Here is a 27,574-nt window from a genome sequence, read left to right on the forward strand (position 1 = left end):
ACTGTCTATTATTTAAAAACAAAAATGGTGACAGCCCAGCCTACTTGAACAACCGTCAAATCCAAACTACCACAACCAGACACAGGAGAACCCAGACACCATTCACATACTCTCCAATCAGAGACATCAAACAGAAAAAAAACTGTACGATGGCCTACTAGCCACACAGGCAGAAAAACTAGACCACCAACTCTCCAATCAACTAAATGCGACCCCAGACTACAAAACTTTCAGAAAAAACATTAAAAACCTGCTATTCAAAAAATCCATGAAGACTAACTAATACTGTATGAAACATTTCAATCCTCTGAAGCAACCCGCTCTACTCTGCAACACCTCTGGACACGCCCAGAAATCCTCTTCTGTAATTCTGAAATCCTCTTCTGTAATCCGTCTTGAACCGCAAGGTAATGGCGGAATAAAAATCACTAATGTAATGTAATGTAAGACTTCGATACAGGAGACTCATCAGCATCGGTAGGAGATGGAGACAGATCAGGATTGGAGTTTTCCTGCAAGCAGAGAAGAACAGTGCTTTGACCAGTGCCAGTGCCAGTCCGGTGTCGGGGGTCTCAGAATGTTTTCTCTTTTGAGACACCTTCCCAGATCTTGATGGAGCTCCTGTCAGAGTGCCTGGAAGAGGACGTATGACAGTGAGAGATGGGGAACGATGCTTGGAAGACCGATGTTTCGGTGCCGGAGTGGCAGGGCTGGATCGACGTATCGAGTCCCTGGGGCACACCGATGGAGCAGACACGGTGCCATGGGTCCTGGCAATGTTAGGCTCAGGCTGGACCAGTACTGAAGGAGTCAGTGTCAGGAGCAGCAACAGAAATTGGTCCCCGAGCTCTTCTCAAAGCAAAGCATCGAGCTTCTGCTTCAAAGTGAGCACCGGTACTTGGGGCTTTGTCACTGGTACCACAGGTGCTATGACATGTTCCGGAGAAGATGACTCCAATGACGAAGCACCCCTTGATAATGGAAGTGGTCACCGATGGGGAAGAGGATGGATTCTTAGCAGATTACCCGAGGGCGTGATGCGCTGCGACACTGATGTTGATGCTGGTGCCTCTGGCAGTGTCGAAGTCTTTGATGTAGACGGTGTTGTCTGTGCATCTCCCTCCATGGTAACACCAAAAAGTATTTCCTGTTGAAGAATACAATTCTTGATGTTATGTTTTTGTAAGGAAAAGTAGCGCATACAAGTTTGAACATGGTGTTTGGAACCCAAACACTGCAGGCATCAGCTATGAGGGTCCGTTATTGAAATAGTGTGAGAAAACTGACCGCACTTTTTAAAATCCATCAGCAGGCATGACATGGACGGGAACACCGCCTCAGCCAAATTAAACTAGATGACAGAGACTGACCAAAGGACCCGCCAGGCCAAAACCCGCAAATGACAGGAAAAATATATACTGTATATATATTTTTATATAAGAGAAAATAAAGAATAAGATAACAAAAAAGAAACAGACGCGAGCGGGAAAGCAAGGGAAAAATTCAACGGTCTTTGAAAAACGCGACTTCTTAGCTCCGCGGAAAACAAAGAACTGAGGAGCCGCGCACCTACGTCGGATAGGAAGGCAATCGTGCATGCGCGGTGCAGGCTATCGCAAACTTTCTGAAGTCTTAAAGTGGTGATGCACTTCTACAGTGTCCATACTGGGGCTCTGTCGGTGACATCATCCACATGTGAGAATATGCTGCCTGCTTGTCCTGGGATAATCACATCACTGCATTTTAGTCTAGTTTAAGTAAAGATATAAGTAAAGTAAAGCTCCCATAGAATGAGTACCTTAATTTAGGTCATATTAAGTTGGCGAAACTGAGTTTTTATGAGGCTGCGCAGGGTTCGCAGCCTGGTGGATGGAATTACCAGCCATGCTGGATCCCAAAAACCATGGAGGCCGCCCCGCCAGGCTAGCTGAGCGTTTGGTCACCTGCTTCATCAGGGAAAACCTGGAAGTTGCAGCCCTCCTGGCTGCGCCACATGGTGCAAGAATGCTCTAAAAAGGCTAAAAATGTGCAATCCTGGCAAGGATCCACAAGAGGAGAGCCCAAGGACTCCATCCCAGCAAGTTTCCAGGCAATTTTTGCAGATTTGAAGAAGGGAGCTTTAGAAATTAAAATTGCTAAAAATCCAAGATGGCTGCTGTCACAAAATTCACGCCAAAATCGCAATATTTTTCACATTTCCCAAACATTAAAAACAGCGATTTTAGGATTTTTCAGGAGGGGGAACATTCAGAAACACTCAAACCCCCCCTTTTCACACCTCCCCCGATGGCTCACGCAGGCTGTCAGCTTGTGTACTCACTGTGATCTGAGAAGATCAGGTAGAAATGCTGCAAGCCTGCATTCAGCTCTCTCATAGTAGCTGGATGAGACTAATCACTGCCTCAAAGCTAGGAATGTTCTTACAAAGCTGATTTTCGGGCTACCAGTCAGACTCCAATGTCTGACTATACCTCCATGCTTGCAGACCATCAGGAGCAGGTGCAATGATGCAGTCGGGACCCTGTGAGACACCGCTAAGCCTCCTAAGGGCACCTAACTGCCTGTGCTCGATTAACAGTAGGTAAGCCACTTCAGGGATGGCCCCGAATTCCAGATAAAACTATGCAGGCTGGCCAACAGGTAACCAAAAAGGGATCGGCCTGTCAGCTACAGACCGAAGTCTGTGAATTCTCAAGCAGGTAGTCACTCCAAGCACTAAATTGCCCCAAAATGAGACAAAATAATTCTTCTCCCTCCGTATTTGCAGGGGTTAGGTGCAGAGCATGCCCGCGAATAAGGAAAAATCACAAATAATTTTTTGGGCCTGCTCTGACCCACCCTCGCCTCTCTCCTGCGTCCCCGACTTTATGTGGTGGTCTAGTGGCAGCCATTTTGATAATGGCTCTGCACGGGGAAAGAGCATAGGAAGATTGCCCCTGCCCCGCATCACCGCTAAACCACCAGGTAAGGTCCGGGGAGGTTCAGGCAGCCAATAACCGAATTTGCGAGTAAGGAAACTGCGAATCTGGAGGGAGAGCTGTATATTGAATTAAAACAATAAAATGGGGAGAGCAGAACACACACAACTGCATCCATGTGTTACAGAAGGAAAAAACTGTAGAGGGTGCTAAACTTGTCAGTGAAGTACTATAGAGGCAGAATAAAAAAAACAGAGTGAATTTCTTCTGCAACCGTGCGAATAAAGTGAAATAACCCTATTGTCTAGAACAGGGGTGTCCAACCTTTTGGCTTCCCTGGGCCACATTGGCCGAAAAAAATGTTTCTGGGGCCACACAAACGCTGCAGCAAGACAGAAGAGGGAGCCGGCAAGACGGTAAACACCCGGGGGCAGCAGAGGAAAACACTGCATCACCCTTGACCAGGGCCACATAAAATATTCACGGCGCCGCATGTGGCCCTCGGGCCACAGGTTGGACACCCCTGGTCTAGAATGTCTCCCCTATTGCACTGGAATAATATTTATATATTGTTTTCATTTTTCAAGGAATGATTGAATTGAGTTTTGTTTTATTGGATACTGACTTGCATATGTTGTTGTCATCTGCCGTGATCTTTGCACAGAGTGGACTATAAGCTTTAATCATTATCGTCGCAATAACTGCAGTAGGGCTGTGCTGCATGGAACTGCCTAAACCTTATGCAAATACTGAATATCCTAAGTTCTTGGAAAGAACTTGATAGTTAAAATGGCAAATCCAGCCAAGAGCATCCGACAGGCTGTGCAGAACCATAATAAATAATAATACCGATACCAGGATCTTCCCGAGGCTTACCAGAAAGCACATGAAGTCAAGGGCAAGGACGGTGGGAACCCCTCCAAAGGGCAGACCCTGAAGCACAGTACTGCGGATGCGAGCACTGAAGCAGTAGTCCTTGGTAGTGGAATTGTTGTTACAACTGGAGGTAGTGCAGGACGCGCCTGCTGTGCCCAGGGCGGCAAACAGGAAGGGGAACATCTTCACTGCTTCATGATCTTATCTGCAGAAAGAAAAAAGAAAGCCAGAATGATTGCAAATTATGCACACATCGTAACCAGTTAATATTATTCAGGATCACGGTGAGAACAGGATGCAGAATGCAAAAGCTGATTCGAGCTCCTTACACAAACAAACTATCTAAATACTTCATGAAAACTGTATTATAAGACTGGGAAATGGTTTAGAAAACTTAGCAACCAGCCCAAAAGTTTTAGTGGTGAAGAGAAAAAGTTTTTGCGGTTTGTTGAGCTCATTTTTATCTAACTTCTCTTCTTATTTGTCTTTCCCCTTCCTTCTCTCTTCCTTGCCTTCCATGGCCCAGCAGAAGTGTCTGCCTACCCACAGCTGGCCCCAAGCCCACCAGTAGTCCTTCCACTTCAGTCGGATGCCAGGAGACTGGGTATCTGTTTTATCCAGCCCCAATTCACATGATATCATATAACAGCAGGATTAAACATTAAAGGCAGGATTAGACATGACAATACATTACACACTAGCAGGATTAGAAGGTGATACATTATGAGAGCTACAAGGTTCAAGTATTTAAGCTTAACCTTACAATATGATGGGAGTAATGAACATGAGCACAGGATTTCCTATGTCTGCAGTAAGATCTAATGAATGTGCACGTCACAGAGAGCAAGCAGAGCAGCCTCATCTAGCCCTGCTAAATCTGATGAGCAACAGAAGTCACTCTCCTTAATTACGATATATGTAGAACAGAAACCAATTAACAGCAGGCAAGAGCCTACAAGCCAGCTGTTGAGCAGCTGTTGCAACATCCAGCTGGAGAATACAGAAAATAGATGAGAGAAATAAGCCTACCACAAGGAAACTGGAGCCAGACACATCTGCATGAAATAAAAGGTCAGTCTAGTACGGTAAGACATCCAGAAAGGACAGGCTGGGCAAGTAACAAGCCAAGGAAGGTTGTTTAGGGTCTGGGTGGCGGAATCTGTACAATAACATACCTGGGAAGGCCAGCATGGGTGTGTCCGAGTCACTAGATCAGGTGAACAGGCTGGGACTGGGTTGCAGAACGTGCAGGTATGAATTCTCTGAAGTTTAATTCCACCAGTGGCATTTAGCTCCCATTAGTGACACAATATTAACCCATAATGGGTCAGATCAAAGTTCCATCACACCCAGCAGTGACCAATTCAGGTCACTAGTACTGGCAGGAACCCCAAAAAAAGGAAATACATTTTATGTTGATTACTTTCGGGACTTTTCCGCCATGAACTTGTCCAAGCCTTTTTTTTTTTTTTTAAATCCAGTTCCACTGCTTTCTCTGGCAGCAGCTTTCAAAGCTTAAATGTGCATGGAATATATCCTTTTAAACACATTGGATACACTAGGTCACTTCATGCTGCGACTCTTACTTTTTACATTTGTGTTCACCCATTTTGCTCAACTTTTGGATTTATAGATCTCTATCATCCCTCTCAGCAATAGACCTCTTTTCTTGATTTACATCTCCAATCTCCGTATCTGGCCTTTAATCTCAGGCCTGAAGATGGTCCATCTGCACATTCTCAACCCGCTGAACTAACGGCCTCTTTTACAAAGCCGCGCTAAAGGCCCCGAAGCCCATAGAGACTTAAAGGGCTTCGGGGCCGTTGCCATGCGGCTTTGTAAAAGAGGCAGTAAGCCCTGCAGTTTCCCCCTACAATTCTTCTGCCAATGTGAAGTGCAGAGGAAAAGCCATGAATAAAATCTCTCAGCTTTGGGAGAAGAACAATCAAGATGGGCAGGAAAATACTTTGACAACTCCTCCAGTAATTGGAAAGTAAGGCCAGTGCCAGGCTGTTCAATCATTAAGGAGTGTAAGGTACAGCTCCCCTCATCTTTTCCTCTATCAACTGTTCCCTGAAGCAGCCATTTATTTCATCTAGAAACTATCCTTAGTGTGCCCTGATGTAGATTTATCTAATCAATTCTGGGGTAATTGAAATTAGAGAATGACACGGTGACAAAATTCATCACCGTCCCCGTCCCCGCGGATAACCGCGGGAAGCCATCTTCATGTCATTCTTTAAGGAGAGAGGGAAGAATCAGAGTATAATTGGGCACAACCACTGACCCACAAGCTTTGCTTTGAAGAATGCTGGTGTAGAAGGACTGAGGTTGAAACAGACACTACAGAATGACAGTCTCTGGTATCCAGAGCAGATATTGTGATGTCATAATGCCTCATTCCACCAGTGCCTAAGAGCCAATCACATCAGTGATGTCACAATGGCTTCATTATCCTTGGCTCACATAAGAATCAGAGTATGAATGGCCACAACCACCGACCCACAAGCTTTGCTGTGAAGAATGCTGGTGCAGAAGGACTGAGGTTGAAATAGACACTAGAAAATGGCATGGGATTATTTCCCGCGGTTATCCGCGGGGACGGGAACAGTAATGAATTTTGCCACCGTGTCATTCTCTAATTGAAATCAACCATTATTAACCATTTTGGCCAGATGTACGGTAGTGTACTCCCACCACTATTCTCTTTCCCTTCACACACTGAATTTCTGTCCATGAATCAAAATTCAAATGTATTTGATATTTGCAAATATAACATATCTATATGATTTGCATTTATTTTCTTCAGGTCTTTTAATACTGGTAGACTCAATGCCATCTTTAACATACAGCACTACCCTCCACTTACGAGGGGCCGCTGAAAAGTCCTCAGCCCAACCAACAAGTTTTGCTCCGTATTTTTCCTACGGAATGAAAAAACGTGGAAAATCATTGGCTTAAGTGTATAGCCCTCGATGGAGACTGCCCCAGCTCTGTTGATTAGGCTGAGAACTTTTCAGTGGCCCCTCATATTTGATTCACCCTATTACTGAGATAAAATGTATAACCTGGCATCTTAGAAACAGAAGCTGGCAATAGATACTACTAGTAATCATTTCCATAGCACTACTAGGCATACGTAGTGCTGTACACATTATATGCATATACTCTTTCTGTCCCTAGCAGGCTCACAATCTAAGTTTTGTATCTGGGGCAATGGAGTGCCAAGTGATTTGCCCAGGGTCACAAGGAGGCTACAGTGGGTACTTTAGGATGAAGGGGTTAAGAGCAACCTCGAAAAAGTGGGCTTTTAGTCTGGACTAGAGAGTTGCATGGGGACAGAAATCCCACCCATCCCCGCCAGGATCCTCTCCGTCCCCACCCATCCCCGCCAGGATCCTCTCCGTCCCCACCCATCCCCGCCAGGATCCTCTCCGTCCCCACACATCCCCGCCAGGATCCTCTCCGTCCCCACCTATCCCCGCCAGGATCCTCTCCCATCCCCGCCAGGATCCTCTCCGTCCCCACCTATCCCCGCCAGGATCCTCTCCGTCCCCACCCATCCCCGCCAGGATCTTCTCCGTCCCCACCCATCCCCGCCAGGATCCTCTCCGTCCCCACCCATCCCCGCCAGGATCCTCTCCGTCCCCACCCGTCCCCGCCAGGATCCTCTCCGTCCCCACCCGTCCCCGCCAGGATCCTCTCCATCCCCACCCATCCCCGCCAGGATCCTCTCTGTCCCCACCTATCCCCGCCAGGATCCTCTCCCATCCCCGCCAGGATCCTCTCCGTCCCCACCCATCCCCGCCAGGATCCTCTCCGTCCCCACCCATCCCCACCAGGATCCTCTCCGTCCCCACCCGTCCCCGCCAGGATCCTCTCCGTCCCCACCCGTCCCCGCCAGGATCCTCTCCGTCCCCACCTATCCCCGCCAGGATCCTCTCCCATCCCCGCCAGGATCCTCTCCGTCTCCACCCATCCCCGCCAGGATCCTCTCCGTCCCCACCCATCCCCGCCAGGATCCTCTCCGTCCCCACCTATCCCCGCCAGGATCCTCTCCCATCCCCGCCAGGATCCTCTCCGTCCCCACCCGTCCCCGCCAGGATCCTCTCCGTCCCCACCTATCCCCGCCAGGATCCTCTCCCATCCCCGCCAGGATCCTCTCCGTCTCCACCCATCCCCGCCAGGATCCTCTCCGTCCCCACCCATCCCCGCCAGGATCCTCTCCGTCCCCACCTATCCCCGCCAGGATCCTCTCCCATCCCCGCCAGGATCCTCTCCGTCCCCACCCGTCCCCGCCAGGATCCTCTCCGTCCCCACCTATCCCCGCCAGGATCCTCTCCCATCCCCACCCATCCCCACCAGGATCCTCTCCGTCCCCACCCATCCCCGCCAGGATCCTCTCCGTCCCCACCCATCCCCGCCAGGATCCTCTCCGTCCCCACCCATCCCCGCCAGGATCCTCTCCGTCCCCACCCATCCCCACCAGGATCCTCTCTCCGTCCCCACCCATCCCCGCCAGGATCCTCTCTCCGTCCCCACCTATCCCCGCAAGGAATTACCTCCATTCCCGCCCGTCCCCATAAAAAGCAGCAATTACTTCTGACAGGATCATCAATTCCACAGTTTCTTTTGCTGTTTTCCTTGTGGAATCTCTTTGGTGGAACCTTTTTTTTGTTTTCTGTTCAGGTAATTAACTTATAAACCCCCTTTTTTACTAAGGCTGACGTGTCCTTTATATTATATGGACGAACCCTGCTTCCAAAGCCTTCAATCCCCGTGGGAGTCCCGTTGGCTAGAGGGAGGTCCCCGTGGGAGTCCCGTGGGTTAGGGGGGGGATTCCCGCGGGACCCATGGGATTCCCGCGATCCCCGTGCAGACCTTTAGTCTGGACTTGAATATTGCCAGGGATGCGTCTTGATGTACCAACTCAGGCAGTATGTTCTAGGCACAGCAAGAGAGAAGGGACGTAGTCTGGAGTTAGCAGTAGAGGAATAGGGCACAGACAAGAGAGACTTGCTCAATGATTGGAGTTTAGGAAGAGATAAGGGAGGAGAGATACTGAGGAGCTACACAGTAGATGCACTTATAGGTTAATAAGAGGAGTTTGAATTGTATGCAGAAACAGATAGGGAGCCAATGAAGAGGAGGGGTGATGAGAGAATAGCGACTCTGGCAGAATACAAGTCGTGCAGCAACATTTTGAACGGATTGAATGGGAGTAAGGTGGTTTAATGGGAGACCAGTGAAGAAGGTTGCAGTAGTCTAGGCAGGAGGTGATAAGGGTGTGGATAAAGGTTTTGGTTGTGTGCTCACAGAAGGGGGGGGGGTCTGATTTTGGTGATATTACAGAGAAAGGAAATGGCAGGTTTTTGCGGTCTGGTGGATTTGTGCAGAGGAGACAGGTTGTGAGCCGACGAGACAAGGAGGAGGATAAGTGTTATCCGCCGAAATACAGAGCATGGGGAGAGGCAGGTTTGGGTGGAAGATTAAGTAGCTCAGTCTTTGCCATATTTAGTTTTAACTAGCGACTGGACATCTGGGCTTGGATTCCTGCAGAGAGGTCGATTTGGGAGTTGTCAGGGTATAGAGGTGATACTGAAGCCATGGGAGGAGATCTGGATATTTTGTAGATGGAGAAAGAAGTCCCATGGCAAGAGGTCTGTGGAGGAGGATCCACGACTGCATACACTATTCCCTCTAAGGGCTCCTTTTACTAAGCCGTGCTAAACCGCGGGACGCGCTAGCCGCTACCGCCTCTTCTTGAGCAGGCAGTAGTTTTTGGCCAGCGTGGGGGTTAACCCGTGATGAAACGTCACGTGCATTAGAGCAGCTTGATAAAAGGAGCCCTAAGCCAGGAAAGCAGATGTGCAAGTCATGATGTGTTCTGAGCAGCGGTTGGTTTGGGCTGGGCTGGCGCATGGTGGTCGTGCAAAGACAAACAATTTTTGAAAAATTATGCCAAATTATATTTCTATTGAACTGGAAAGAAAATATAAAAATGGTACATAACATGTGATGAATTGGTTTTAGAGAATCCAGCATTTAAAATCTGCCACTTACAAGTGTTTTGATACTACTTGCACAGAGAAATCCCCAAGTGGCACTTTCTGTGCTCAGGTACTCTAAAACCTTCTCGTGATAGGACAGAGTACGATATTGGGGTTCAAGAAGGGATTGGATGATTTTCTGAAGGAAAAGGGGATAGAAGGGTATAGATAAGAACATAAGACCTTCGGTCCATCAAGTCCGGCGATCCGCACACGCGGAGGCCCAGCCAGGTGTACACCTGACGTAATTGTAGTCACCCATATCCCTCTATGTGCATCTAGTTTGCTTTTAAATCCTAGAACGGTGGATTCCGCAATAACCTCCTCTGGGAGAGCATTCCAGGTGTCCACCACTCTTTGCGTGAAGCAGAACTTCCTGATATTTCTCTTGGACTTATCCCCTCTTAGCTTCAGTCCATGTCCTCTTGTCCGTGTCACATTGGACATTTAAAATAATTTTTTTCCTGCTCTATTTTGTCGATTCCTTTCAGTATTTTGAAAGTCTCGATCATATCCCCTCGCAGTCTCCTTTTCTCAAGGGAGAACAATCCCAGTCTCTTGTTCCTCGTATTCCAAGTTCTTCATACCTTTTATTAGCTTCGTTGCTCATCTCTGCACCCTCTCCAGCAGTTTTATATCCTTTTTTAGGTTGGGAGACCAATGTTGGACACAGTATTCCAAGTGTGGTCTGACCATTGCTCTATAAAGAGGCATTATAACTTTCTCCGATCTACTCGTGATTCCTTTATCATGCCTAACATTCTGTTTGCTTTCTTTGCCGCTGCCACACATTGTGCCGACGGTTTCAGGGTCCTATCTATCAGTACACCCAGGTCCTTTTCTTGTTCGCTCTTACCCAGTTGCACCTGACATTCTATACTCGTGTTCCTTGTTCTTTCTGCCTAAATGCATTACTTTGCACTTTTCCACATTAAACTTCATCTGCCATTTCTCCTCCCATTTCTCTAACTGACACAAGTCACTCTGGAGTTCCTCGCTATCCTTCTGCGTTCTGATTGCCCGGCATAGCTTTGTGTCGTCTGCAAACTTGATGACCTCACTGGATGTTACTTCTTCTAGGTCATTGATGAAAATATTAAATAAGATGGGCCCAAGTACCGAGCTCTGGGGCACACTGCTAGTCACTTTCTCCCAGTTTGAGAACTTCCCATTTATGGCCACTCAATGCTTTCTGTTCTCCAGCCATTTGCCTATCCATCTTAGTATATCTCCCTCTATTCCATGACTTATAGTTTCCTGAGAAGTCTTTCATGTGGAACCTTGTCGAACGCTTTCTGGAAGTCCAAGTATATTATGTCCACCGGTTCTCCACTATCAATTTGTTTGTTCACGGTCTAAAAAAATTGAAGTAAATTCGTCAAACATGATTTCAGTTTCCTGAAGCCATGTTGACTGGCTCTCATCAGGTTATGTATATCCAAGTGCCGGACTATGCTATCTTTAATCAGTGCTTCAATCATCTTTCCAGGGACAGACGTAAGACTCACAGGTCTGTAGTTGCCCGGTTCTCCTCTTGATCCTTTTTTGAAAATTGGCGTGACGTTCGCTATCTTCCAATCGTCCGGTATCTGTCCAGTTCTAATTGACAGGTTGGCAAGTTTTTGCAATAGCTCTCCGATTTCAACCTTCAGTTCTTTTAAGACTCTCAGGTTAATGCCATCAGGTCCAGGGGATTTATCACTTTTAAGATTGTCGATCTGGTAGTATATCTGGTCCAAGTCCACTTCTACTGTGGTGAGGCTGTCCTCTATTAATCCTTTGAACACTTTCACTGCTTCTGGTATTGTTGCGGTGTCCTCCTTCGTAAAGACAGATGCAAAGAAGGAATTTAGTCTGTCTGCAATTTGTTTGTCTTCCTTGATGTACCCTTTTCTTCCCTGGTCATCCAGCGGTCCCACTGCCTCTTTTGCGGGTTTTTTTTTCCTTTTACGTATCTAAAGAAGGGCTTGAAATTTTTGGCCTCTTGCGCTATTTTCTCCTCATAGTTCTTTTTGGCATCCCTCACTGCCTTGTGACATTTCTTCTGATCATCTTTGTGTTTGTTCCAAGCTTCGGTTGTTTTTGTGCATTTCCATTTTTTAAAGAAGTCCTTCTTTTCTTTTATGGCTTCCTTCACCTCTCTAGTAAGCCATGCCGGTTCTCCTTTGCCTTTAGCTTTCCTTTCTTTGGAAATCTGCGGAATGTAGAGATTTTGTGATAGTATTTTTGCCTGATCTACCGTTTTAAAACTTTGTCCATCTTTTTCTTGAGCTGTTGTTTCACCATGGCTCTCATGCTATCGTATCTTCCCTTTTTAAAATTTAAGGTTGTGGTTAAGGTTTTGGTACGTTTCCCTTTCCCAATGTCAAGTTTAAAGTTGATCATGTTGTAATCGCTCGTCCCCAGCGGGACCTTGACTTCTACTTCTTTTGTCGGTCCCGTAATGCCATTTAGGACTAAGTCCAAGGTGGCGTTTCCTCTCGTCGGCTGTCCCACCATTTGTTCCAGGAAGCAGTCCCCTAGCACTTCCAGGAACTTGGCCTCCTTGCCGCAGTTCAAGGTTCCCAGGTTCCAGTCTATCCCCGGGAAATTGAAGTCTCCCATGATTATTACATTACCTGTCTTACATTCTTGTTTAATTTCCTCTTATCATTTCTGTCTCCTCAGTCTGTCCTGGGGGTCGATAGTAAAGGCCAATTTTTGTGTCTAGCACCACTGTGTCTAGGAATCTTGATTCAGAGGATTACTATACAGGTCCTGGACCTGATGGGCCGCCGCGTGAGCAGACTGCTGGGCATGATGGGCCTCTGGTCTGACCCAGCAGAGGCACTGCTTATGTTCTTATGTTGTATGCCAATAATTAAGTCTACCTGAGAACAGAAATGCTATAGTGGGCTCCGATGTTTACCTTTTGCTACACTTGTGTTTGGAGGCTTTTGTTTCTATTGCTATGTTCTTAGGGCTCCTTTTACAAAGCCGCGCTAGCCACTATCGCCTCCTCTTGAGCAGGAGGTAGTTTTTCGGCCAGCGCAGGAGTTAGCGCGTGATAAAAAGTCACGCGCGTGAAAGCGGCTTCATAAAAGGAGCCCTTAGTATATGTACAACCAAATACACATAGATTATGTGCAAATTTACGCATGTTTTAGAAAGGCTTCATGATGAGTCTTTTGTAAAATACAGCTCAAATTTTGCACATCCCAAATCTATACAAAATTGGTTGTCCAAAGCTTCACCCCTACCACCAAAATAGCCATAGCCAGATACAAAATATGGACTGGCTCAGCTTTATCTATATAGTTCAGGGGTAGGGAACTCCGGTCCTCGAGAGCCGTATTCCAGTTGGGTTTTCAGGATTTCCCCAATGAATATGCATTGAAAGCAGTGCATGCAAATAGATCTCATGCATATTCATTGGGGAAATCCTGAAACCCGACTGGAATACGGCTCTCGAGAACCGGAGTTCCCTACCCCTGATATAGTTATTCACCCCTTTGAAAAAATGTAGTAGATTTCTCTTGACTAAATCCATGTGAGATCCCACATGCCAATCCCATCTTTTCTTAAAATCTGGCACGCTGCTGGCCTCAATTACCTGTAGTGGAAGATTATTCCAGTGATCAACCACCCTTTTGGTGAAGAAATATTTTCTGGTGTTGCCATGAAATTTCCCTCCCTGATTTTCAACGGATGCCCTCTTGTTGCCGTGGGTCCTTTAAGAAAGAAGATATCTTCTTCCACCTCGATACGGCCCGTGATATATTTGAACGTCTCGATCATGTCTCCCCTTTCTCTGCGTTCCTCGAGTGAGTAAAGCTGCAACTTACCCAGCCGTTCCTCATACGGGAGATTCTTGAGTCCCGAGACCATCCTGGTGGCCATTCGCTTAACCGACTCAATTCTCTGCACATCCTTCTGGTAATGTGGTCTCCAGAATTGTACACAGTATTCCAGATGGGGGTCTCACCATGGATCTGTACAACGGCATTATGACCTCGGGCTTACGGCTGACGAACTTCTACAATTTTCTTCTTTCTAATAGTATCTACCATTTTGCCCGACACAAACATTCATGGAGTTGTGTCTTTATACAAAGTTACTACATGCAAACATATATATGAGAAGAGTAAGGAAGGGAAAGTTTATGAAGCAGAAACTTTGGTACCATGTCGTATAAATGCTTTCAATTCCTGTTGCTATCTGTCTGTCACTTTAACAGTACCGCGAGATAAATCACTGCAAACAGGACACAACCCTTCAAAGGAATGTATTACTTTGGCAACATGTACAAATTGTTATGCCAATACGGTTTCTCAAGTCAAACTGAGCACATGACAGGGCTGGCATTAGAAGAGCAACACAGATGGATTTGGCCTAGACTCCATAACACATTGGGCTCCTTTTATCAAGCCGCGCTAGTGGGTTAACGTGTGTGACTTTTCATCACGCGTTAACCCCTGCGCTGGCTAAAAACTATCGCCTGCTCAAGAGGAGGCGGCAGCGGCTAGCGTGGCCGGCGGTATAGCGCACGGTATTTCATGCGTTAAACCGTTAGTAAGGCTTGATAAAAGAAGCCCAAATTGTCTTGCAAAATGGTCCAAGAGAATTTTGGCACAAGCAAAAGTTTGACCCTAGGACAGGTACTCCACAGAACCAGAAGTCAACAGAAATATAAACACTGTGGAGAAGATGATGTCCAAGATGCAGGCTTTATTGAAAACACAAGTCAATTAATCCACATGACGAGATATCTAGGACCCAAATGATTTATTTATTCACCCAATTTTCTATACCGTTCTCCCAGGGGAGCTCAGAACGGTTTACATTAATTTATTCAGGTACTCAAGCATTTTTCCCTGTCTGTCCAGTGGGCTCACAATCTCTCTAATGTACGATTGGGGACTATGGACCCAACACGGTCCATATTTCGACAAACCTGTCTTCCTCAAGGGTCCTATGAATAAAATGATCAATGGAATGTGTCCTAAAATGATATATAACAGGGGTGCCCACACTTTTTGGGCTTACGAGCTACTTTTAAAATGACCAAGTCAAAATGATCTACCAACAATAAAATTAAAAAAAAAAAAACACAAAGCACACTGTACGCAGAGAAAATATTAATCATCATTTTTATTCCGCGGGTTTTCAAAGAGGTCAAGGCAGATGACTTTATGCAGTGGCACCTTAGGAACAACTATACCCCTCCCTTTTTACCAAACCATGATAGCGCTTTTTAGCGCAGGGAGCTGCGCTGAATGCCCTGCACTGCTCTCGATGCTCATAGGCTCCCTGCGCTAAAAACTGCTATTGCGGTATAGTAACAGGGGGCCATAGTGCAAAATATAGACAGCAGATATAAATTCTCAAAACGGACACATTTTGATCACTAAATTGAAAATAAAATCATTTTTCCTACTTTTATTGTCTGGTGATTTCATGAGTCTCTGGTTGCACTTTATTCTTCTGACTGTGCATCCAATATTTCTTCCCTTCTTTTTGCCTGCTGTATGCTTCCAGACCTCATTCCCTCCGCCAACTTTTTCTTCCTCTCTCCCTGCCCCTCTCCCCTTTCTTTCTGTCTCCCTGCCCCCTTTCTTTCTGTCTTCCTGTCCCCCCTTTTCTTTGTTTTACCCTTCTTTCTTTTTTTCTGTCTCCCTGCTCCAAAGCCACTGCCGCCGCCATCGGGGAACAGGCCTCCAAACCACCAACACTGCCATCGAGGAACAGGCCTCCAAACCACCACTACCGTCATCGAGGAACAGGCCTCCAAACCACTGCCATCCAAAACTCTCCCTGCTTCCCCACACAGAAGCATCGGGCCGACCTGACTTCCTCTCCCTGACGTCATTTCTGAAGTCGGAGAGGAAGTTCCGGGCCAGCCAGGCAGCAATTTGACATCGGGTGGGGGAAGTTGGTCAGCTCAGAGCTTCTGGGTCGGGAAGCAAGTAGAACGCGAAGGCAACGCGATCGACTCGCATTGCCTTCGCATTCTACCAGTCAATCGCAATCGATCTTTTGGGCATGCCTGATATATAGTTTATTTGCAAAAAACGTGCGCTGAGTGGTGATGCATGGGGAGGGGCCTGAGCCACTCATGGACTTCCTTAGGGCTGAGTCTAAGGAAGTCCCTGATTGGCCATTTGTTTAGCCAATCAGGGACTTCCTTGGGCTCAGCCCAAAGGAAGTCCTTGACTAGCTCAGGTGCCTCAGGTCCCTCCCAAAGGAGGAGCCCGAGGTGCTTGAGCCAATCAGGGCCTTAGGCCCCTCTCTGTGCATCATATGATGCACCAAGGTGGAGCCTAAGGCCAGCATTGCGTTGTGGCCTGGTAGAGCAGCAGCACTTTGAGCTTCTTCCTGCTCCCAAAGGTCACTGGAGGCCTACAAAGCAGGAGGGACTGGGCACCCCTCCTGCTCCCAACGTTTAAAGGTACAGAGAGGGGGGCCACAGGTTGATGGTGGTGGGGTTTCCATGGCAGGAGTTGGCATCCCTCCTGCCATATCTTTATGCGGTGTGGTGGGGAGAGCATCAGGTGGCAGGAGGGAGTAGGCATCCATCCTGCCATTTGTGGGTCGTGGGGGGGCAGTGGTTTATTGACAGGTTTGTCTGTCTTTTATTTATGGGAAAAAAATGAATTAAAAAAAAAAAGACAGGCAAATCTGTTGGTAACACAGATACCAACAAGTCTGCAGCTGTCAGGTTTTAGGCTAGTAAAACCAGATTCAAAATAGCCAAGCAATTGTTAGTGAATCAATCGCTTGGCTATTTTGCATGGGTGGGTTGGATCGGTGATTCATCGCACAGTAGTTTAGTGAATCAGGTTGGGGAACGATTGCAAAACCAGTAAAACTGGTTTTGCGATCGTTGGTACAGGATCAGAAGCTTTAGTGAATCTAGCCCCCTTCTCCCTTCAGACCAGCTCCTTCATCCTATGCTTTCATCTCTCCAGTCTCTGCTAGAGCTGGCAATTTCCTGATTATGAAAGTGTTCTTTCTATACTAAACAGTCACAATGGAAATGAGACTCGGGCGTGGCTCCCAGGACAAATGACTAACGGTCAAACTGCATGGACTGCAACCTAAAAGAGACATTTCTCTTATTGCAATTGTGCTGTTGAAAACACACCTGGACTTCTGCATGCTGTTTCTGGCCAGATGAATGTCTGATTTTTACATCTCAATTGGATCCGATGCCTCCCCATAGAACCTGAAAATCAGAACTACAACACCACACATGCACGCAGACACGCCACAAGAAAGTCTCTGCTCATCTTCAATTATCTTAACAAAAAGAAGATGATTTTTTTTATTTTATTGTTCAGTATTTTTATATAAACCACTTTAAAAGGTTTTTGTGGTTTGTAAGGCGCTATATAAATTTTTAATAAAGATAAAAATGTAGAGTGGTTCTTCTCTCTGCCTGTGCATTAAACAAAGGAAACGCTTAAGACACAACCTGTATCCACTGATGGAAAGAAAAGATCAGAGCACACGATAAATCTTTAAACATGTGATAGTCAATAAGAAGTGGGACATTTCAAGGACAAGGTTTCAGAATATGAAGGTTCTGGGGAGGAATATTTTTTTTTAAAAAAATCCTTCTTTATCGAGATGCCTGGAGATGATAACAGCCAAAATCATAATTACTTAAGGAAGAAAGGGTTAAAGAGTAGGAGATATGAAGGAAAGAGATATTTGGTCCAGTTGCAGAGGAGCAGGTTGAAACGTTAGGAGGGAAGTATAGTGGAGAGAGCTGATGCTTTTTTGTTTTTTAGGCACATTTCACTAGAGTAATAATGTCTATCGGGGATGGCCTAGTACAAACATTTGAGTCAACGGTGCAATGGGGCATAGGAAAAAGAATGCCGCCGATGGTACAGATCTAGTGAACGTGCCGAGGGGATTCCAAAGCCCATGGTAAAAGAAGAGGCCCAAGCCATAGCAATGCCATGGCGAAGCTGCTGCAGAGATCCCCAAGCCTCACAGCCGCTGTGCTGAAGATCGGCTTATTGTGCCACAGAGATTCCAGCTCTAGGACATGACAGGAGGCTTGTCTGCTGCAGCTAAGAGCAAACATGATGCAGAGGTGGTAAAGATAATCAATCAAAAGAATAGGGGTTTTTTTTCTGGATAATCTAGGTTAATGTCTCAGCAGCCTGAGGTTGCGAGTTCAATTCCTACAGCAGATCCTTGTGACTCGGGGAAAATACCTGTCTAAAATACGTAAATCACTTTGAATATGTAAACCACACAAAAAAGGCAGTATATCAAGTTTCATCCCCTTTACCAACTGACCTGTGTAGGAAGAGGGGCTATTTATCTTATTAAGAACTAGCTGATGCCCCGGCGTTGCACGGGTATTTAATTATAGCAATAACACTGTAAATGGATTCAAAAAAAGATACTTTATAGTGGTGAAATAAATTATTTTTTTACAGCTTTATAAAAAGTACAATATTCAAATAATAATGTGAAATATTACTAACACAAAACTTGATTATAAACAACATTTTTAGTTTCACCTCCAGGAGCAAGAACATATACATTCTTGGGTGAACCCACCCTTGAGCAAGCAACATAGAGTTGTCCATGGGAAAAACAGGGGGATCTTAAATCCACTCCACAGTATGTAATAGTCTGTCCTTGTGATTTGTTGATTGTGATAGAGAATGCAAGTCTCACTGGAATTTGCAATCTCTTAAACTGAAAAGGAAGATCTGTTGGAATAAGTGGTATCCGCGGGATAAATACGGTTTCACCTTGTCCCTTTCCGGTTAAGATAGTCGCTTCAATTACATTGGACAGTAACCTCTTTACACAAAGCCTTGTGCCATTGCAAAGTTTTGGTGGGTCAAGGTTGCTAAGTAAAATAACTGGAGATCCCACAGCTTTTTACATTTTTTTCATTGACATGAATGGGTGAAATATGATTTTATGTTTGTAGCTCCGCCCACGTGTGCAGGTGGGCCGCGAGACCCCCAGAACATATCACCCCAGGTAGTGAGGGATCTGCATATCAAGTTTCGTTCAAATCAGTCCCACAGCTTTTTACATTTTTTCCATTGACGTGAATGGGTGAAATCTGATTTTCTGTTTGTAGCTCCGCCCATGTGTGCAGGTGGGCCGCGAGACCCCCAGAACATATCACCCCAGGTAGTGAGGGATCTGCATACCAAGTTTCGGTCAAATCGGTCCCACAGCTTTTTACATTTTTTCCATTGACTTGAATGGGTGAAATCTGATTTTCTGTTTGTAGCTCCGCCCACGTGTGCAGGTGGGCCGCGAGACCCCCAGAACATATCACCCCAGGTAGTGAGGGATCTGCATACCAAGTTTCGTTCAAATCGGTCCCACAGCTTTTTACATTTTTTTCATTGACATGAATGGGTGAAATATGATTTTATGTTTGTAGCTCCGCCCACGTGTGCAGGTGGGCCGCGAGACCCCCAGAACATATCACCCCAGGTAGTGAGGGATCTGCATATCAAGTTTCGTTCAAATCAGTCCCACAGCTTTTTACATTTTTCCCATTGACTTGAATGGGTGAAATCTGATTTTCTGTTTGTAGCTCCGCCCACGTGTGCAGGTGGGCCGCGAGACCCCCAGAACATATCACCCCAGGTAGTGAGGGATCTGCATACCAAGTTTCGGTCAAATCGGTCAAGCCGTTTTTGAATTACTGTGAGAATGGCAGCTTTTTACTTTTTTTCCATTGACATGAATGGGTGAAATCTGATTTTCTGTTTGTAGCTCCGCCCACGTGTGCAGGTGGGCCGCGAGACCCACAGAACATATCACCCCAGGTAGTGAGGGATCTGCATACCAAGTTTCGGTCAAATCGGTCAAGCCGTTTTTGAATTACTGTGAGAATGGCAGCTTTTTACTTTTTTTCCATTGACTTGAATGGGTGAAATCTGATTTTCTGTTTGTAGCTCCGCCCACGTGTGCAGGTGGGCCGCGAGACCCACAGAACATATCACCCCAGGTAGTGAGGGATCTGCATACCAAGTTTCGTTCAAATCGGGCAAGCCGTTTTTGCGTGATCGCGGCACATACACACACACATACCTCCGATTTTATATATATAGATTGAAAAGAAAGGATAATTACTGCTTGGGATTTTTTTGTTTTGAGTCCGAGTTTTTAACAAATAGATTTTTCTCTGTGGAAACTGTGGGGTTTTTGCTGTTCTGTTTTTCCTGGTCTCATAGTAAAAGGAATAGATGATAATAAACTGGGTCTATGATTATGTGACAGACAGTATTAAAAGTTAACTTAAGCGCCTGATATCCAAGGCCACAAGGATCACGTTTGTAAGAAAACAAAAGGGACCAAATTGCTTTTCAGAATAATCCTCAGTGTAGATGTTCGACACAGCGAACCTCTCCTGTGCTGACTTATCCCTAAATAGCTAGATCACTGAAAGTACTGTCCCTTGACCAACTGATAACTAGGGTCATGGATAAGGTGACCATACGTCCCGTTTTGAACGGGACAGTCCCGTTTTCGGATCCCCTGTCCCGTTATCCCCACACACAGCTTCGGGACGCCAAGATGTCCCGTTTTCAGGGACAGCGTTCCGAAGCTGTGCGCGTGGACAACGGGACAGGCGATTGATTCCTGTCCCTCCCTGCCGCACCAAAAAAAAAAAAAAAAAAAGCCTCCCTCCAGGCCCGATTTAAACCTCCCACCAGGTCCGCCGCCACTGCTCCTCTGCTTACCTCTCTGGCGCTAATCGCACCCAGAAGCCTTCTTCCTGACGTCAATTCTGACGTCGGAGAGAACGTTCCGGGCCAGCCAGGCAGCGACTGGCTGGCCCGGAACGTCCTCTCCGACGTCAGAATTGATGTTGGGAAGAAGGCTTCTGGGCACGATTAGCGGCAGGGAGGTAAGCAGAGGAGCAGCAGCGGTGGATCGGAGGGGAGGTTTAAAATCGGGCCTGGAGGTAGTCTTTTTTTTTTCCAGCGGTAGGGAGGAAAGAAGGTAGGCAAGCAAGCTGTCTTGCTTTTGCGCAGCAGAGAGGTGGGGAGGTAGGCAGGCAGGCAGGCTGGCTGTGGGGGAGGTAGGCAGGCAGGCAGGCTGTGGGGGAGGCAGGCAGGCTGGCTGTGGGGGAGGTAGGCAGGCAGGCAGGCTGGCTGTGGGGGAGGCAGGCAGGCAGGCAGGCAGGGTGTGGGGGAGGCAGGCAGGCAGTGGGGCAGGCAGGCAGGCAGGCAGGCTGTGGGACAGGCAGGCAGGCAGGCTGTGGGACAGGCAGGCAGGCTTTGGGACAGGCAGGCAGGCAGGCTTTGGGACAGGCAGGCAGGCAGGCTTTGGGACAGGCAGGCAGGCAGGCTATGGGGGAGGCAGGCAGGCAGGCTATGGGGGAGGCAGGCAGGCAGGCTATGGGGGAGGCAGGCAGGCAGGCTATGGGGGAGGCAGGCAGGCAGGCTATGGGGAGGCAGGCAGGCAGGCTATGGGGGAGGCAGGCAGGCAGGCTATGGGGGAGGCAGGCAGGCAGGCTATGGGGGAGGCAGGCAGGCAGGCTATGGGGGAGGCAGGCAGGCAGGCTATGGGGGAGGCAGGCAGGCAGGCTATGGGGGAGGCAGGCAGGCAGGCTATGGGGGAGGCAGGCAGGCAGGCTATGGGGGAGGCAGGCAGGCAGGCTATGGGGGAGGCAGGCAGGCAGGCTATGGGGGAGGCAGGCAGGCAGGCTATGGGGGAGGCAGGCAGGCAGGCTATGGGGGAGGCAGGCAGGCAGGCTATGGGGGAGGCAGGCAGGCAGGCTATGGGGGAGGCAGGCAGGCAGGCTATGGGGGAGGCAGGCAGGCAGGCTATGGGGGAGGCAGGCAGGCAGGCTATGGGGGAGGCAGGCAGGCAGGCTATGGGGGAGGCAGGCAGGCAGGCTATGGGGGAGGCAGGCAGGCAGGCTATGGGGGAGGCAGGCAGGCAGGCTATGGGGGAGGCAGGCAGGCAGGCTTTGGGGGAGGCAGGCAGGCAGGCTTTGGGGGAGGCAGGCAGGCAGGCTTTGGGGGAGGCAGGCAGGCAGGCTTTGGGGGAGGCAGGCAGGCAGGCTTTGGGGGAGGCAGGCAGGCAGGCTTTGGGGGAGGCAGGCAGAGTAGAGAGAGAGGCAAGATCATAACAAGGAGGGAGAGAGAGGGAGACCTGGAACAAAGGAGAACTGACATTGGATCTGGGGGCACTAAGGACATAGGAAGGAGGCACTGGGGACACTAAGGACATAGGAAGGAAGGAGGGAGGGAATAGAAAGGGACAATTGTTGGGCCTGAGTGCAGAAAGAAATGAAGGAAAGGATGCACAGTCAGAAGGAAACGCAACCAGAGACTTATGAAATCACCAGACAGCAAAGGTAGGAAAAATGATTTTATTTTCAATTTAGTGATCAAAATGTGCCAGTTTTGAGAATTTATATCTGCTGTCTATATTTTGCACTATATTTGTCTATTTTTCTATAGTTATTAAGGTTAACATCTTTGAAAACCCCCCAAATATAAATGATAATTAACATTTTCTCTGCGTATAGGGTGCTTTGTGCTTTTTTAAATTTTATGGTTACCATTATGAAATAATAAGATATTGTGTGTACATGAAAAATGAATGGAAGACTTTTTTTTGGGGGGAGGGGCTAGGGCGGGATTGGGGGTGGGACTGAATATTAATAGATGTCCCGTTTTGATGAAAAAAAAAAAATGGTCACGTTAGTCATGGATGGCTCAAGAGGGAGAAAGCCTGAAGCTGTCAGTGAGAAATTCAAGCAATGTTCTCTATGTGAACAAAAATTTGTTGTTGTGAGCAAAGGACCGAATTGACAAGGAGCAAAATTTTCTATATTACCTTGTGAGCTCTTCTATACATAAACACAGATTGAAATGAGCCTTACTCTGAAGGCTTTCCCTACTTTATAGCTACTCTGAATTTTACTCACATACTGGATGCTTTGCACAGCTTACAAGGGAACACTGCTTCCCCTGTATGAAAAGCAAAGGAGGGGACAGTAGGGGCATTTTGAAATCAGCAGGGAAGAACCTCAGCAGCTGCCTCCCCAAGTACCTCTTTTACTGATGCTATATACACTCCAGGGAATTATGCACCAAAAATCAAAATAATGCACAGCAAAATGATACAGAATAGTTTATAGTACTCTGGAAATATATGCAGATACTTTAACATTTGGGCTCTCAGTCAGCCCTAGCTCCCCAGTCCAGCAGTACTGTAAGAAGAAATTCCAGCGCAACCATAAAATAATTTATCTATCAATATTTTAGGTAGGTTGCCAAATGGCCACCAAGCTTCAGCTCCGCTAGCCTTGAATTTTCTGTTGTTATTAAACATCAACTACTATGTGTATTAGCTGTACTTGATGGTTAGAGCGCCAGTCATGGTACATGGGCATGCCATGCCACTGGGGCTTGCACGCATCTGAGAAGCTGAAAGCTATGCCATCGGTAGTTTCACTACCAGCAGGGCCTCCCAAGGCAGACGGGTTTCAGCAGAGATGTCAGAATAATGATATACCACTCATCCGGGCAGCAGCAGATGAGCAGTCTTGGAGGTGGAGGATCGCGTTTGATGCAATGGCATCAACGCTGAATTTATACTGTGCAGAAGGAAGGCCCGACAATCTATGTCTTCTGCCACGAAAACTTGATGATCACCAAGTCGCTATGACTCGAACATGAGTCAATAGCACCTATCAATAGTTAGGGAAGTCAGGGTTCTAGTCCCACTGATGCTCCTCGACATCTTGGATAAGTCACTTAAGAGATGGCTCGGGGGAGATATGATAGAAGTGTATAAAATACTGAGTGGAACAGATAGATGTGGATCACTGCAGCAACCAAACACTGTCCCTAAAGTCTACATTGAAAGTTAAGGGGAAATCCTTCTGAGTGAAAAGATCCCAAGTGTTGTCATGAAGGAGAATAATCAGAACACAGCAGTCAAACCAACTCTCCAGAAATACCTTTCTGAGGAAGGGAGTTGCCTGGGTAGTATTGTTCATGGTCTCTCAGTTTGGACAGCCTAGATCCAGTATTGGGGAGAAGGATCCACGAGGTGAGGAGTGTCCCAAAAATACTTCAAGGCTGTCTCTGAAAACACACTACCTTTTGGAGAGGGAGAAACTTTACCACTGTCTAAGATTTCCATTCTTCCTTTCTGTGAAGAAACTCTAGAGAAGCATGACTGAAAACATCTTGTCCCTCACATAAGCTAACCCTAACCAAGCAATATATAAGATCCAACCAGAGGAGCTCCTAGCATCACTTACCTTCATTGTACAAGACTCGCCAGCAATTAATCTATAGAAAAAGAGAAAAATGAAGGCAGAGAGACCATATGGCCTATCTAGCCTGCTGGGACAGGGTGCAGATCCTGTCATTGGCTAGCAGAGGGAAGCCTCAGCAGTGGGAAAAGAGCACATTTGCATATAAGGTCCTGCAAATGCATTTGAGAACTGTCCACTTATCCTGAGTGAAAAAGGGTGCTGAAAAGAACAGCTCCAACACAGAGAGCTGAAAAAATAAGCACTCCATCGGGAGCCCAGGTGACCCTTGAGTGGAGGAATGCTAGCTTTGGCCTAACCCTCAGTAAGCCTGACTTAGACAGGCCTGTCCAGTAGAGCTTGTGGTGACCAGAGAGGGTCAAGCTTGATGACCGGTAGAGGGCCTGGTGGAGAGAGTCTGAGGGACTGGGAAAGTCTTCAGGGACAGATTGGTGACAGGAGGGTCTGTGGGTCTCCGAGACCAGTGTACCAGTAGAAATCTGGCTGGAGATGACTGGCAAGTGATCGGTGGAGGAATTGGGGGAAGAGGCCAGAAGACCCGGAGGGAAGCAATCAAGAGGAGTATGAAGTCCTAAGCTGATGGGGATTGGTGAGTGACTGGTGGAGCCGGTGGCAGCCAGTAGAAAGAGACTGGTAATGGTACCAGAAGGAAGCAGCCTGTAGAACCAAAGAGCATTGGCCAAAGGTCACTGGCAAGTGACCGGCAGAAGGACCAGTGGGGTCGGTGGCAACCAGTGGAAAAAGTGGTAATGAGGGTTGGAGAGAACCCAGTGAAGAACGTGAGACTCTGAACTGACAGTGACTGGTGAGTGACCGGTGAAGGGACCAGCAGGGCTGGTGGCAACCAGTGGAGAGCCTGGTAATGGTACCGGAGTCCAGGCAGGGATTGGAGAGAATTCAGCGGTGACAAGGGAAGAGCTCGGTGAAGCCTAATTGGGTTTTAGGTCAGTAAGAAAGAAGACCAGAAGTGCCTGGTGGTGATGGAGTGACAAATGATAACCACTTAGCCCGATCACACCTGCCCATCCATGCCATCCACTACCCCCTCCTCTCCCTTACAGATCCAAAGTACTTGTCACAAGCTGTTTTGAATTCAGATACACTCATTTCCACAACCTCCACTAGTAGACCATTCCAAGCATTCACCACCACCTTTCTGTGAAAAAGTATTTTCTGAGGTTACTTCTGAATCTATCCACTTTCATCCTATGCACCCTCATTCCAGAGCTTCCTCTCAAATAAAAGACTTGCCTCATTCACATTTATGTCACATGGGAATCTAAAAGAGGTCTCACCAACTCTATATTAATTGGTATTTTGTGGAAGGTAAGACAAAATATACATTTTATTATTGGTTGTTGAGAAGATGTACTTTATACAGCCAATGAAAGAGCGTTTCTGAATGCAAACCGATTATACACAGAAGCTACCTGTTTGAATTTTGATGTGAAGATAAGCATAGTATTTCTTCTTCCTATCTAAGAATTGTTGTGTGAAATTGTTCAAACAGAATTCTTTTAAAGAAATACATAAAAAGTGTGTGCAATATATTTTGATGTTGAAAGCAGACTGATGGGTGTGACAGTTCATTTATTTTGGCTTTACATTTTGCACAATATTTGTACTTACATTTTGATAGTGAATGATTACTATCATAACAACCACTTGGATATTTTTGTTATTTGTAAATTTTGATGAAGGTAACCATTTGTAGTTTGTGGTAAATATGATGGTAATACATGGAGGACAGGATTAGATATGGGATACCTCAAACCCATATCAGAGACTTGATAGGAAAATAAACTATTTGAATAGGTGGTGGAGAGCGAAAACGGTGATGGAATTGAAAAAAATGTGGGATAAACACAGAGGATCTCCAATTAGAAAATGAATGGTATAAATTGAAGAACTAAGGTCAGTACTGGGCAGACTTGCACAGTCTGTGTCCTGTACATGGCAGTCGGTATAGGATGGGCTGGGGAGGGCATTGATGGAACTCCAGTAACTTGGAACATGAAAATGTTACTAGGTGGACTTTATGGTATATATCCTGTACATGACGAGATGGCTGGATAGGCTGGAGTGAGCTACAGTACCGGGTGGATTTTACGGCCTATGACCCACAAATATCAAAGAAAAAAGACAGTTTAATTTAATCATGAATTTATAATGCGTGAAACTATTTTTAAAAAATTTTATTTCTTCCATTTGTGCATCGCACATACCTATACAAGCTCTAGGCGACATTACAGAGGAAGGGGTTAGAAGAGGGTAGGGAGGACCATGGAGAGCAGGAGAGGAGAGGAGAGGAGAGAAGTATGTAGAATATTTCATAGAAATTCCTAACTTTAGAGATAGAAGCACCATCTATGCAAATGACATCTAAATGAATCAAAGTAATATGTAAAAAGGAATAGAAGGGAGGAACTGTTAAACAATTGAATTCAGGGAAATTCAATTAATAAAATTAGAAGAATAAGGGATAAAACCAATGGAATAAAATTTAAAATAATTCATAAGCTGGGGGGAAAAAACCCCCAAATAAGTCTGACAGAAGTCTAATTTCCTGAAGCAGCTCTGTTGCCTCAGCATATTTTAAATAATCTCAACGGCAAAAGTCCAGACAGGACAGATATCAGCTTGGGCTTTCCAGCTGCTGCAGCCCCGACTCATCACTTCCAGGCAGAAGATGCACAGAGAGAGAACAGAACAATCCAGTGCCAGATGCTCATGGGCAGTTCCCGAAGAATATAGCCCTCTGCCTCCATCAGCGGACAACCGGGAGGAGGAGTCCATGGCACGGCCCCACTCCATGGATCTGGAGACACCACCAGCTCCTCCCTAATGAGCGAGCAGACGCCGCCCCATCCTAGGCAACAACCAGCAGTGATCAACCATGTCTCCACTGGTCCCGCCTCCAGCAATGATCTCCCCACAGCGATCTCCAGTCACCAGACGCAAGAAGGGCCTCTGCTGAAAATGAACCGTTCTAGGCCTTTAGGTTAGTAGACTTATGCTGCGACTCTATAACTGTCAAACTCTTCCTATCCAAGATGTTTTCTGACTCGCCTGAGTGAAAATTAAAAGAAAAAAGTGCAGAACCCTGTAAAACTATGAATAAGGTAGATGAAACCAACAAAATAAAACTAAATAGAACTAAAAACTTAAAAATACTGAGTAGACTGGATGGAACTTTCAAATCTTTATCTGCTGTCATTTAATATGTTACTATGAATGAAGTTTGCTAGCCTATGAGCAATTATATATCAACTACTAGCTGTAGAAGCGTATCTTTCAGTGTGGACTAAAACTGGACAGACCATCCCTTTTCCGTTTTCATATAATGGGATGAAAAAGTACAGGGAGAGAGAAGGCAAAGATCAGAAGAATGGAGGAATGACACAGAGGAGAAGCAAGGCAAGAAAAGATATGGAAGGTAAGGCAGTGAGATG

General features: G+C 46.6%; 1 protein-coding gene across 3 annotated transcripts in view; it reads right to left on the reverse strand.

Annotated features, from left to right (window-relative positions):
- TMEM63B (transmembrane protein 63B) overlaps positions 1-27,574 on the reverse strand; it is a 162,364-nt gene that overhangs the window by 98,575 nt on the left and 36,215 nt on the right. For all 3 annotated transcript variants that reach the window (XM_033937151.1, XM_033937152.1, XM_033937153.1), the window contains exon 2: positions 3,795-3,999. In XM_033937151.1, coding sequence (XP_033793042.1) covers positions 3,795-3,977 — 183 coding nt within the window. In that variant the 5' untranslated portion in view covers positions 3,978-3,999. The remainder of the gene's footprint in view (positions 1-3,794; positions 4,000-27,574) is intronic.

The sequence above is a fragment of the Geotrypetes seraphini genome, chromosome 3, assembly GCF_902459505.1.
Source record: "Geotrypetes seraphini chromosome 3, aGeoSer1.1, whole genome shotgun sequence".
Taxonomy (NCBI): Eukaryota; Metazoa; Chordata; class Amphibia; order Gymnophiona; family Dermophiidae; genus Geotrypetes; species Geotrypetes seraphini.